This window comes from Hetaerina americana, unplaced genomic scaffold, assembly GCF_022747635.1.
Source record: "Hetaerina americana unplaced genomic scaffold, ioHetAmer1.1.p SCAF_5, whole genome shotgun sequence".
NCBI lineage: Eukaryota > Metazoa > Arthropoda > Insecta > Odonata > Calopterygidae > Hetaerina > Hetaerina americana.
Window position 1 is genome coordinate 72,876,513 of NW_027287095.1, and position 14,213 is coordinate 72,890,725.

Sequence of the window (14,213 nt, forward strand, 5' to 3'; positions counted from 1 at the left end):
CCTTAGCTGTCGGTCGCCTCCCCTAAATACTACTACTACTACGAGGTTGAACTGCACTATGGGATCTGTGTGTTCGAGCCGTGCCCAATTCACTTTTTTTTCGTGGCGAATTTCTTCAAGAGTCCTTCACATCAGCGCGACTTACAAATAGTTCATTGTAACTCTTAGGAAAATTTCCTCACAACAGTGCTTAACCCACAACTTTACGACTGAGTTCACTCAGAAAGTGTTCTTTGTCACTTTTCCCCTCGGAATTACTGAGAAACAACCGGGATGGTTTTTGAAAGATGCGAGGGAGGTGAGCTTTTCTATGGAGTTGGGCAATCAACACGGAACGGGAAAGAATAGAGAATAACCAAACTTCGGCCTAAAAAACCAGGTCTCGATGCTAAAATTATTGAACAAAAAAAACACGATAATATTCACTGGTTATGAGAAACTCCCGACGGCCCTATCCTAAAAAAGACGTAAAAAATATTTTAAATAACAAGGACACACCACATGCTCGATTACCCACGCAGTTCGCTCCAGGAAGTGACGCCACATTCCATTAAGGGGTGTGGCATTTCGTTAACACAGGGCCCGGGGTTGGAAGTGTGGGGGAAAGGGGGAAGGGACCTCCCCCATTTCCCTACTAACTCTAACCACTCCTACCCCTCCACAAAACATTACTTTACAAAATCCAACCGAGTTCACTTTTGAATGACCAAATTTTTTAACAATTTCACTTTCGGAATTTAATTCCACCACCCGCCGAGGGACTAACTTGAGCTCTTTTCCGAGATAATGGAGAAACCATGAAAAGGGAGCGAGTTGAGGGTGTCCCAGGGCGCGCGCGACTTCCCCCTTTAAAAATTGACTTTAGGCAAGACGGGGAGCAGGAGCTGGGGAGGGGTGAAATGTAAGGAAGGGAGATAGGGAGGGGGTGGTAATGAAGGGAGACGGCGGTGGATGGAAAAGAGAGGGAGAGAATGAAGAGGGGAGTCGGAGAAAGTTTTTAGGGAGTGAGCCAGGGTAAAACATCGGGCGTGGCTACGGGATAGGGGGTAGAAAAGGGAAGGGTTGGGGTAATGAAAGGCTGGAGGAGAGAGCAAAGATCAACGCACCCTCACGTGTACCCGCTTGATTTTTGTTCCGTCCGCGTACAACACGTTTTCTTCACGCCTCCAACGTCCTATCGCAAGCCGGTGTGCGCAACGGCCGCGTGACTCAAAAGAAAGGAGACGCGAGCTTCTTTCCGTGGGATCGCTCGAGAAGGTCCGAAGGTGGGAATATTGTAATGCATGGAAGTGGATTTCTTGGATTTTTTTACGAAATCGTTGACACGTAGAGAGAAACCAAACGCGCGTGACAACAAACACAGATTAAGCTGCCTGATACGCAAGAGAAATGTCCAAATTCGCAAAAGCACACTTTTGGTGACGTTTTAATGACCCATCCTCGACTCCTTAGTAGTCGAGGACGAGTACACCGAACCCCACCAAAAATTTCAAGCCAAACAAGAATGGCACGAGTTTTTATTAATACTATTGCATTGTAAATAGTCCTTGAAGGATGGCAGTTAAGAATAAGTTGATTTTTTAATGAATGTGTTCTAATGGGAATCTAAAAATTGAAGAACGGAAATGTGAAATGAAAAATTTGGTGACCGTATCACAGTTTTTCCCGACAATTTATTTGATTCGATTCTGCTATGTCGATTAAATGATAGCTGCGACTTATAAATAAAAACTTCATTGATTTGTTTACAGTTTATCGAGTTTCTCCCAGATACATCCATGACAGTATTTAAAACTCTCATACATTTCAAATAAACACGAAATCCAGCATGGGGCGATTAAAAAAAAACCACACTACCTAGTAGGAGGAATTACTTTTTTTCTTGGGGGGCTTTCGTATTGTAATTCGATTTGAAAACTTTTTGACCCAATCATTTGAAGTGCCTTAAAAAAATCAATTAAAAATGAAACACATTAGCAGGTTATCACAACTTTATTGCTTGTTTCCCTCATAATATTCTCCAAGTTACACTGTTCTGCCAAGAATCTTCTTGTCATTTATCACATTTCTTGCCTCGCTTTTTTCGTCGAATATTCTCGTGGTCACCCTATTCGCCCTCTTGTTTCAATTCCCAAAACTTCATTTAAAATCAACTCAAAATTTAAGTCTACAAAATGGCAGAGATAAACTTTTCTCGTATATTGAAATAATTCACTTAAGATTGCTGATTTCGTCTCTTAACTAAACATATTCGAGTCTCGAACGCCTACCATTTCGCTGACTAATATCTCACCTCTTAGCCTTTATGGCTTGATAGCAGAAAGGTTTGAACCTCCGTGTTAGTGTCCTTTTTATGTGTCTTCTGTGTGTAAATATTTTTCACTGTCTTTGAGCCTTCTCCCCTTGAGTCCATCCCCATTATGACAAACCAAACAACAACAGTAAATAAACGAAAAAATAGAATTAATGAATGTATTGCAGAGAATAGGAGACTTATCCGCAAACGTGTACGTCTTATACAGCTCAGGTACGAGTGGCGGATGGAGAGTCCGGATGGGCAGGGTTGGGTGAGTAGTTAGGCAGAGGTGTCGATTGCCGCCTGTTCAGTTCATCTTAAGTAGGGAGGAAAGAGTTAAATAAGCATGAGAAAAACTGGAGATAGGAATGAAAGTATCGGGGAAATCGTAATATCAGTTCGGTTTGCGGATGGCCAAGCATCGTTTTGTCAGTCAGCCGAAGGGTTACAAGCATTGCTGAGTAAATCAAAATTCAGTGCGATAGGTATGGGATGAGAACATATGGAAATATTACAAAGGTTTTGAGTTCCAAGAAACTGCGGAAGATGCCGCAGCAGTAGTATTTAACGGAGTCATCCGCTAATATGCATTTCAATGCAACAATTTCAGAGTGTAAGAATCATTCGATTTGACCAGGATTCGAACCCGGATAACTCGATGACCGGCCATCAAAGGTAAAAAGAATTCGTCAGCGTCAAGGTAAAAAGTATTTGTCAAAGGTAAAAACAACCTAAGTGTTTAAAGTTAAATTTAACCTCGTGGACTGTGTCGTGTCGACTACGAATGCCTGTGAAATTGTATGTACGGTATTTAGTCACAACATCTTGTTCATTTAAACCCCCAAAATTTCAGAGTTTAAGAACATGCCTCGATAGCTCAACTGGATAAAGCATACGGCCGGACATTGAGGGATCCGGGTTCGAATTCCGGTCAGGGCAAATGATTTTTTCGCTCTGAAATTGCTGTATTGAAAGGCTAAGAGGTTATCCCGAAAGAGAAAGGCTAAGCTTAACATTAAAATAGGAGTGCAAACACTAGAGCAGGAGGAATAGCTTACCTATCACGGCTATGCTTTGGACCAGAATGATCAAAGTAGTTGGAGCATAAGGTTGCTATAGGCAAAGAAGCTTTCACAAGGAGACACGAGCTGATGACACGGACTTTGAGTAAGGATGTTAAGAGACGGCTCGTCTAAACTATGATATGGAGCGGGATTTTTTACGACGCAGAAACATGGTCATCGAAGTAGGATGATAGGCGTAAATTGGAGGCTTTTGAAATTTGGGCGTCGAGAAGGCGAAGTGGACAGAAAGGAAAACAAATGAGGAAGTTCTGGGGGAGAGAAGAGGGGATTGTGGGGAGAAATCATAAGGAGACTGGAAATATGGATGCAGGGCGTTTTTGATGGCAATGGGATGCTGAAGACCGTGATAGAGTAGAGAATGGGAAAACGAAAAAGGGGCAGGAATAAAATTGGAATGCTGGACGGAATTTAGGGAGGAAGGAAGTATGTGGAACTGAAGAGGGACTTATTGGAGAAATGAATGTTGGGTTGGAGTTTATTAGGAGAGGCTAGGAAATTGTCGCAGTATCTTTTGGTAGCTTATATCCATTCAAATCATACCTTAACCGGTAGATTACGGATAATAATAATAAAGCCACCCAGCCACCTTCATCAGAAAATGAGGAGTAACTACTAATTATCTCATGTTTACGTAACGTGACGAAATAACGCACTAAGCAGCGACGACAAAAATGTATAAACATACTAATATAAACATGAATGCAAAAAAAAGACACGCAAATTCTCTCCCGAGGCTACCCACCACAGTTGAGACTTAGGGAAATCTACCAATACACAGAACCGCTCGGTCGACGATCCTCACGTTTATGCCATCAATTCCGCTGGTATCCGGGAATACTTGAAACTTAGTCCGGAAAAAAACGAGGAGATTTCACGGGAACTAAATTACTGAAAAAAATCTTCGTAAAACAGGGAAACGGTAGATGGACAGAAGTGTCTCGTTGAAGCATTTTGCAGACAGAGTCAAACCCTAACCATTTGGAACACCGGCAATATTGAACTCCCCTACTGAAAACAAGCAAGTGAAAAGATAACGCACTTGATCGGGCGAGGGAAAAGTTTCCTATCTCTTCAAAGTGTTTCCATTATCGTGGATAAGTGCCGAGAAGTGGGAGGGAAGAGATTACGACACAGCGCTCGTGATTTTTAAAAATAAAGTTAAAACGATGACGTCGTCCAATTAAGTCACCAATGGAGAAGATATTGAAATGGAAATGAGGGAAGAGCATAATAGAGTCGCTTTTAAAGAAAAACACTTCAAAAAAATGGATTAGGCTACCCTTGGGAAATGAATGAGAGATACTTCAGGATATGCAATCGACCCGATATGTTCCCACCAAGACACTTGCTTAGTTAAGAGATCGAATGAGAAACAAATGAGAAACCTTGCCCTTTGTTAAACAAGAAGGAATGATAAAAATGGCAATGCGTTCTAAAGTAATACAATACATAATTTGAGATGACACTTAGCTTTTCCACATAGAATTTTTATATTACGACTTAGGTTTCGTTTGAGCTTAACAACTTCAGGTGAAACGAAACCTAGTTCGTAATAAAACTGCAAGTGTCCTCTTTCATCATTAAGGATTTCCACCATGTTACACCTGAAACTGTGCCAATCACAAAATCTAAGCATTTATGGCATAATATTGACCCTGTACATTTATTTATATATTTTATATGTTCCAGTTAATCAGTTGAATAATGAAAAAGACATGAAACATGAGAAATACGCATTAAATAATGAGGAGAATGGCGGGAGAGTAATTTAAGTAGACTGAGTTAAACCAAACTTAACCATTAATGATGATGGCAAGCGGGAAAAGGTTGGCCATTAACTATTGAAAAACACGAGCAGGAAAAAAACTTTATAATCATCTCCATAGAACTGACATATCTCGAGATATTCACATTCTCTAACGACATGGGTTTCAAGAGTAGAGTATGAAGGGGGGTTCCAAATCGACATATATTTCGTATAAATATAATTCAATTATGTAGTTCCAATGCCAAGGTGAAGCTGGGGAATCGAAATGCAACACCTTAAGTTTTGTAATAGTCAGTTTACATCGCATGGTGCAGCAACGCTGTGTCGCCGCAAAGTCGAAGACCGTTTGACAGTATTTCAAGGACAAACCGCCGATTTAAACTCTGGCATAAATAGGAAAATAGTATCTTTAACGATGGCATTGGAAATGTATTTTTGGCCCCATGGTAATATGACAGGAGAGATCACGGAATTGAGATTCTAGAGATCAAGCTTAGTCGACAAATTTAAGATGTCCTTTCCCCGCGAAGGATAAGGGATCAGAATAGCTGCAAGTGATCGTGCAACGGGGTAAAATTCTTTTTTTTATTTCTACGTAGCCTAGCAAGTTGCCATTTTCTCAACTAACCCTAATTTTATCGATCCTCTCGTTACTAGAAGCTCTTCTCAAATGCTTGGAGAAATATTTGACAATGAGATACCGTAATTTCTGTTGTAATTCTATCCATTATTTGACAAATTAAAAAGCTTATTGGTCACTAAAATTTACGCAAAATTTTAATTTGATGAACGATGTGGAATCGTCCCTTGTCACGCACCCTTGCGTCGACTTACGACATATTTTGAATTGATACAGATACGGTGGAAACATTAGCGCGGAAAAATGAATTTTATTTATTTACTTTATTTAGAACAAATTGCTCACATAAAGAAATATTTCCCATTCATGGTGGAACATTTTGCAACCCAGAATCAGAGAATTATAGGAAAAACATTAAAAAGAGCAATGGTAACAAAAAATAAAAAAATGGTGAAGTATAGGGGGTTCTGATTACTTTTCGGAGGGATGCGTTGGGAGCTGCGTGGAAGAGTTGTTTCAGGGACTATGATTGAAAATTACTGTCCCAACTCCCATTTTTTTGCTACAATTGATTCTAAATAATAAAAAGAGGCATAATATAAATCTGCACCGAGACATTAGACAACGCTTAAAAGCTTATTAGCAAAATAAAATCTATTTTTTCGTTTTTCTATCTATAACTCAGCTGAATGCGATCAAACTAACAGTCTTAAAACTTATTGATGTTAGGGGCAGAATTTTGCACATGCACACTTCTCCACTATCAAACATTAAAGAAGAGCACTTTTACGCATTTTAAAATTCAATTATTCATAGACTATTGCTACCACAGCGACACCTCTTATCAAACAAAAGAAGACAACTTTCCTAAGTATGAGTCACATTGAGTGCATTCAAGAAAAACTATAGTAAACTCAAAAAATAAGCTACGTTTACACAATTTTGCTATTCGCAAAAAATAAATCTATGGACAAAAACAACCAAAGGGTATTTAAGGAAAATTTGAGAACAAACAACTTTTAATCGTGGCATTTTTTTCTAGCTTGACATTCAGCTGAGTTTAAAAAAAATGACGACTTAAAAATGAAGCTTTTTAATCAACGCTTCTTGTGAAGGTACATAAACATATTATGGTTATAAATCCTATTCAGAGTAGATTTAAACAAACAATGGACCAGATACAATATTTTTCCAATCTGCCTGTTTTCACACTACGCTGCGCCGATTGGACGTCAAGTAAGATGTCGATAGTTACCTAGTCTATTAATTGAAGAGTTGTCATAAGATTTTCATTGGCATAACTCATTTCGCAAAAATGTAATTTTATGTCATATTACTTGCTTGATGGGTAATATATATGTGATATAACTTCGTTAATATGACTCCAGTATTTCGTCAGCGGCAGCCGTTGCAAGTTTGAACATATTCAGTTTGTCAAATACTTCTGCTGATGATAAAAAAACGCTTTCCACGAAGATGTTCTTTCACATGGAGAAACACGCAAAACTCACACGGGGCTATACGTCCGCAGTAAAGGGAGGACGAGGAACACATTTCACATTCATTTTCCGCGAGAGAATCGAGATTTCGAAGTGGGTTTCGTTGAGCACGTCGCGCATAAACACGTCTCCCGTCCAATTTTTCTCTTCCCAGCGTGGAGTTGATGACACCAATGAAATTTTCAGTATTTATAACAGTGCTCTTTAAAGCTATTCGACGATCTTATCTCACTACGGGAGTAGCGGTGTCAATGTTTACTCCCGAAAGAGGAGTGACTGGGGCTTCAGGTCCATCTTCTTTTGAAATCGAATGCCTCTCCTATTTAAACATTTAAAAACCATCTTCTAACTGTGCTAGAGGGAAATAAAGACTCCAAACGTGCCACTCTCCCGTATAATTAACATTCGAGCCACGGCTGACATTTTGCTAAGACGGAAGCAAAATTTCAGGGCAGCATCCCTTGCTACCTCATCCGTTGCCGTAGGCGAACTGAACATGTTTCAATTTGCAACTACAGCTGCTTGCGCAAAACTGGTCAAATCAATGACACTTGTAACACATTTGCATAATATACATTACACAGTAAACTAACAATGTAACATATTTGTAGAACTTAGTGCACAATAAAGCATGAGAGTTAAAGTTTTATGAACCCTATTCATTGAGCAACACTCGTTACTCCTTACTTAATGGCAGGAGAAAAGAGCTCCCAACGTTTCCGACAACATTTTACGCACGTCCTTAAGAATGAAATGAACAAAGGTAAAGACGGACAGACTGACCTTCTAAGGGTCCAAACCGCTCCGGTGACACTCAAGCCGACGGCACCCGAGTATTAAGAGGGCACCCTAGCGTAGCACGACAAACCCCCCATAGAGAGCCACTGACGAACCATTTTCATTCCGGCATCGATCGAGAGCGCGCGCGTGTCACAGCGTTTTCAACTCGGGCGACCGGAACCTATTAAATGCGGCCGGAGGCAGGTTGCGCATCGTTTGAACGCCTAAGACGACGTCCGTTGCATCACCGGGCGCAAATGCTCCTCCCCACACGCATACCCTCGCACACCTTCCCTCCCCTGCCCTCCCCCTCCCCGGCCCGATGGGAGGAGGATGCTCGACATGCCCGCGCTGATGGCCAAGAGGTGTGAAACTGGACGAATCCCAACCATCTCTTGCGGCCGCCGGATCGGGATGGTGACTCTGGGCATTGGATTGAAGCGAGCTAACTTCCTCCTCCGATGGAGTAGTTGCCGGAACCATTTCGGAGGGCTATCGAGGCGAGGGGGCGGGCGCCGCGCCTCTCAGGCCTCGCGGACCTAAGTGCATCCCATCCATACCCACATGCTACCCTGCAAAAGCCCCCGCTAGGACGCATGGCAATGGGCGATTCCACACCGCAATACCAAAGTTAAGTTTTGCTCAATATCAACTGTTAGTTCACAATATATGCGTAAAATATTTCGAGTAATGTAGATAATGCTAACTACAGCTACAAACACTACGGCACCTTAAGCAATCGTAGTGCTAGTACGCTACCTTAACTGTAATCACCCCCTGAAACACACCATAGTGGTGGCTCGCAGGATACTAAATAAACTAAACTAAGTTTGCAATACTTCTATGCACATGCGAGACGAATGAATTCTGACGAGAACTGTATGATATTTAAAAAATTCAAGCCACAGATAGACCACTTCTCATCTATATTTTGATGAAGGATTGCCTCACCCACGACCCTTTCCCGAAAGAAGTGTACCCTCTGAAATTTACCGCTAGACAAAATCTCAGATACCATTATGGCCACAGCCTTCTCAGTAATTCCATTATCGTTTAGTAAACGCTGAGATTTGAAGTATATCTAATCACCGAAAATCATTTTTGCTTCACTCCTCCAGCGATCAAGTGAAGGAAATTAGAATTTAATATTAATGAAAGAACCTATTAAATAATTTATCTAGAAAATGACGAGGATCGTTCCCTAACTCGGATATTTATGATAAACGGCCCTGACGAAGAATTTGCTTAGATAATGTTTTGTTACAGCTAAAAAAGAATTAATGTAACATACCCTAGAATTAATGTAACCTATGAATCTGTACAAAAAATTAAGAGCCCGAAACTACTATCGCGGCCGTCGGGGAAACTTAAAGAGCCTAATTAATATTAGTCCTAATTGTACCAACTTTTTTTCTTTACCTTCGGATTTGAAAACATTGCCACCGAAGAGAAACTCCCGAGACCATTAAAAAAATTGTACCAACCAAATGGAGGGAGCTATATGTATTTTTTTTAATGAAGTGAATTATTGCCATCTCGTCTACACCCATATAAGACTCATCTCGTCTGCAAGTATCGATAATTGGACAACTTTTCAAAACATTAAGTAGCTTTAAAATTGGACGTAGGAGCTTAACGGAAACCTAGTTACTTTTTCATCCGCGAAAATAATCAATGGCAGGAAGAAAATTTCCCCTCCTTCCTCCTTACCAACTTATGCCTAAGTTCCCCATGGGTCACTACTCTTGCTCGTCTCTCCGACAATTGATAAGGAGCAGTCATTACCGAACGCTCGCACGCCCTCGGCTGCTTTATATGTCAGAGTAAGAGTTGGAAATTCTTCTTCCGTCTGCAAATTATTTTTTTTTGGGCATTAATTCGAAATCGAGGCATTTAGATGAACCCTGCGGGGGACCATCGGGTCGTTCAAAAAACGCCAAAACTATGTCGCGAACGAGTCAGTCAATGGAGTTTTAATGTTTAAATGAGAGAGATTTTTCAGCTAAGAATTTGTGAAACCCGAAGGGCTTTATGAAAAAAATATTGCTAGACCTTATCCGGAATTCACCAGAAAACTTGCTCTTTAAACTTGAAGTCTTCTCGGTATTCCGGGTAGCTGTAAGCAACAATATTCTCGCGCGCATATTTCATTACGAGTCGGGTTTCATTCTAATGGTCACGACGAAACATCCATACGACTGAACGGCTTCTTTAGTTTCATCATTTGTGGGTTACAACCATGAATGAGCCCGGGGCTCGAGCTCTCTTACAACGTGTAACACTTATATTATCTGGTTTTGGGCGCACGGATCAATTCTGTACGATCTAAATCTGCAAAATATCCCGCAAGCCACTGCAAGAGTGTGTAACGGGAGTTATTAGATACCCATCAATACATACAAAACTATTAGTATATGAAGTAAGATCTGGTGCTTTCCCGGCGTATTTGCTTGATGAAGTTTTCTCGGGTCTTCCTCCGGGTCAGGGGTTGTTGGCCGACGTTTCGATGCTCGACTCGTGCATCGTCCTCAGGGATCATCATCCCTGAGGACGATTCATCATCCCTGAGGACGATGCACGAGTCGGGCATCGAAACGTCGGCCAACATGGAACTCCTGACCCGGTGGAAGACCCGAGAAAACTTTATTAGTATATATTTGTACATTTAGTTGAATACTTGTTAAGTTCATAAATAACTATCGTGCACATAAACACGCCTAAATACGTGTAACGCTTGAAAAATTCATCAAATTCTAGTATCTAGTTAATTTAATTTTTGCCGGGCTCCTGATTTCGATTTTGTTATGCTTGAGTTTCGGGCGAGTGCAGGACGAATGGTTGAATCTGTCTGTGACGGTGTCTATCTATCTTAATTTAACCCTGTGGTTGAATATATAAATATAATAAGGTGCCATAACCATTCCCTCTGTGTCGCAAAAAAAAATCAGAAGCCCTGTATAAGCTTCCCCAGAGTTTAAGTCTTGCCTGCTCTTTTCGAGAATTTAAGGGCTCCCAACCTAATTCCTCCAGCGTACCCATGACGCTCACTATTTTCCCAAACAAACCGAGCGGATTTTCTCTGGATCTTACCTATGTCCTTAATTAACGTTTTCTTCCATGGATTCCAGATACTTGCCAAGGATTCTAAATGTGGCTTAACTAAACTGAAGTAACAACTCACTCTTACTTTTTCATTACATTTTCCTACAAACCGTCAAATGAAAACTAGCTTTTCTTAAGACTAACCCGCATATTCTTCTAACATGTCTACCCCATGAAAGATCCCCTATTAGCGTAACACTTGAGTAGACTTGTTTTGAAATCCTTAACTTGATCCCATTTATTTTATAATTTAAGTCTTGTTTAACTTTTCTTTTATTCCAAAAATTTAGTACAGTGCATTTTCTGACATTTAATCCTAACCCCCATTCCTTACACCACTCCGATATCTGGCCTGCTGCTAACGTTGGTCGTTTATCTATAACAAGAGGAGTAGAGGTCCAATAACACTTCCCTAGGATGGACCGAAAGAAGAAAATAAAGTAGCTAGACGGAGAGAAACACAAAAATAATAGTCCTTAAATGGCGATGGTATATTATATTTAGCGAGATAAATTCGTAGATAAATGAAAATTTTGGACGATCGTGATATTGAGTGGTTGCGGGATTTATTAGTTCGGGAGCATGACAGGGGAAGGGCAAGCAAAAGGTTAATGCAATTTTGGAAGGGACGAGTGGAACTAGAAAACACGAGGAGTTCCCACATTTATATAGTAGCGCACAAGCCACCGCTGGGCTAAGTGGCAGGAGGTGACTCAACACCAGACATCCAACAGCAAAAAATAAGTTTTTCTTAGTTTTGAGTCTCAACATATACGCATAAAATGATTCAAGTAATGTAGATAATGGTAACTACACGTATGCACTTCGATATCTAAGTGATATATACTTCTCTAAGCATACGAAAGGAGCTGTTAGTCACAAACAGCGATAACTAAGGTTAGATGAAATAATGACAACATACTAAGCTACTTAGAAGGAAAACAAAAATACCCCCCCCTTAAATGAAGTTGGAGACAGCTATTATTAGTTCCATAAATTATTACAGTTACTTGAATGTTCGAAAATGAAAGAGAGGAAGTTTAATTTTAATGTTCAGCAGAGGCATTTTACCTGTCTAAATTCATTTTTGGTAGCTTTCACGGACTTCATAACACTAAACTTACATAAGCTACTTAAGATGCTTATCTGGTTACGTACACTTGATTTCCACAAGAATTTGACACAGTAAGAAATGTATTATCGTAGAAACAAGGATCTCATAAGATTATAGAATATTACCATGACGAAAGTAACCGAATCCCAAAGCACATTTAAGAGGGAGATTCAAATGTAAACCTTAAAATTTAGATATTTTTAATCTCGTTATTTCTTGGATACAAAATATTCTCACTCATATCATATTTTATGTAGTTTCCATGGCGGCCATAGAATTATTTCTGCACTTAGAAAGTCACGGATATCTCTATAAAACACCTGGTATTAGCTGATGTAAAGGCCTCCGGCGTCACTAATCGGCTAGAGTGACTTGGTGAAGGGGAGCCTGTTACCTTGGCGCAACGCTGTTTAAGAACTTCTCTGTCAACAGACCTCGATGAAATGACCTTCATGCGCCATCATACTGAACTTTCATTCGTCGACGAATTTCGATATGTTTAACGCCTTAATTTCTCAACAAACGAATGAGAGAACGCAGTTCCTCTGTATTTCAAACTATCCGTGTTTACACTATTGCTTTGTTCTGACATCGTGCCGCCAACTGTGAACCACTTTTCACAGGAGGTTTCCACTCGATGCACCCTCGCATCTTCATACATGACGAATATTAAGTTTCAAAGGAGACGTGGCGAAATGCGATGAACACAAATCAATAAATCATCCAAAACCACGCATTAAACTCCTTTTTTACACATCAGTACCCAATTTACTCTGACATCAGAGACATCCGGGAAGCAAATTTTGAGAAGTTAGACTTTCATTTAAAAAAAAACAGAAAGACTGGTTCTTTTTTACGTGCGGTGGCGACATCGAAGAGAACGCCCTTAAAGTCTTCGACATGTCCCTAAGGGTCTTGACTTTCTATTTCACTTCCCTAGAGTGATGAAGTCGAGAAAAAAAAGGCTCGTCCCCGAGAGTTACAGATCCCACGGAGGGTAAACGGGTGGGAGAGAGTAAGAGAGAGAAAATTGAGGGAGACGGAGAGATGGCGAGGAACGTGCAGAGAAAGGGAGAAGAGAAAAGTAGGAATGAAAGCGAGAGGGGAAGTAGGGAGAGGATGGGATGGGATGAAGGGAAGAGGACGATAATTTGGAGTAATTTGTTCTCCGACATCCCTCTCCTCCCGACTCTTCTCCGTCGAATGTAAAGTCCCTCTTTCCCCCACCGCCTTCTTCCTAACCAATATTCGTTGGCTCGAAAGGAGACTCTCTACACGTTATGTAATTAGTCGCCCAGCGGTGCACGGAGGGTGAGTGGACTGTGGACGGGAAGAGAGGTAATTTGAACGGAAGGGGCGGTTTTTAAAAGGGTGGACAGGGAGATAGGGGTGGAGGTCGTGGACGACGTGCCGTGGGGTGAGCCGTGGTAGATAATAGGGTTGCGCGGAAAGTGTGGGGAGGGGGAAGGGAAGGGGACGAGGAAAAGGTCCCAGGGAAAGAGGTCAGGGGAAAGATGGAGTCAGGTGGGTTTGGAAGGAGAATGCAAGTCGTGCAGATTAGAGAGATGGAAAGGAAAAATTTGTCTCGGGAAAAATTTAGACCCATATCATCAGCTCATTCATTGAACTCAGCACCATATCCACGGGATTGTAACATTTGTGAATCTCCGTAAATTTTACAGGTTTCCGTCATATATTCCAAATTTATTCAGACCAAAATGTCACCGGACGCATTAATACCCGAGGGAATTTTCGCCATGAAAATGGAACAACTCTAGTGTAGTCATAACGTGTTAATTATAGATGCACGGTTGAATTCTGTAGTTTGATTAAAAAACGTTTTTACAACTACAAATTAACAATGATTATATCATGGATAATAGATCATTCGTCGAGGATCAACTACGGAAATATCGGCATTTCATTTGAGTTTTCCCTGAGTTTACTATCTTCGAAAGATTAACATTATACTGCTAGATTTTTTTACGG

The 14,213-nt window shown here is 40.7% G+C and overlaps 1 protein-coding gene across 1 annotated transcript in view; it reads right to left on the reverse strand.

Moving 5' to 3' along the window:
- The window catches only part of Mgat2 (alpha-1,6-mannosyl-glycoprotein 2-beta-N-acetylglucosaminyltransferase), a 52,603-nt gene extending 42,813 nt beyond the window's left edge, over nucleotides 1-9,790 (reverse strand). Inside the window, exon 1 of the mRNA XM_071592537.1 lies at nucleotides 9,719-9,790. Within this exon, the coding sequence (XP_071448638.1) occupies nucleotides 9,719-9,790 (72 nt within the window). The remainder of the gene's footprint in view (nucleotides 1-9,718) is intronic.
- Between the last annotated feature and the right edge of the window lie 4,423 nt (nucleotides 9,791-14,213).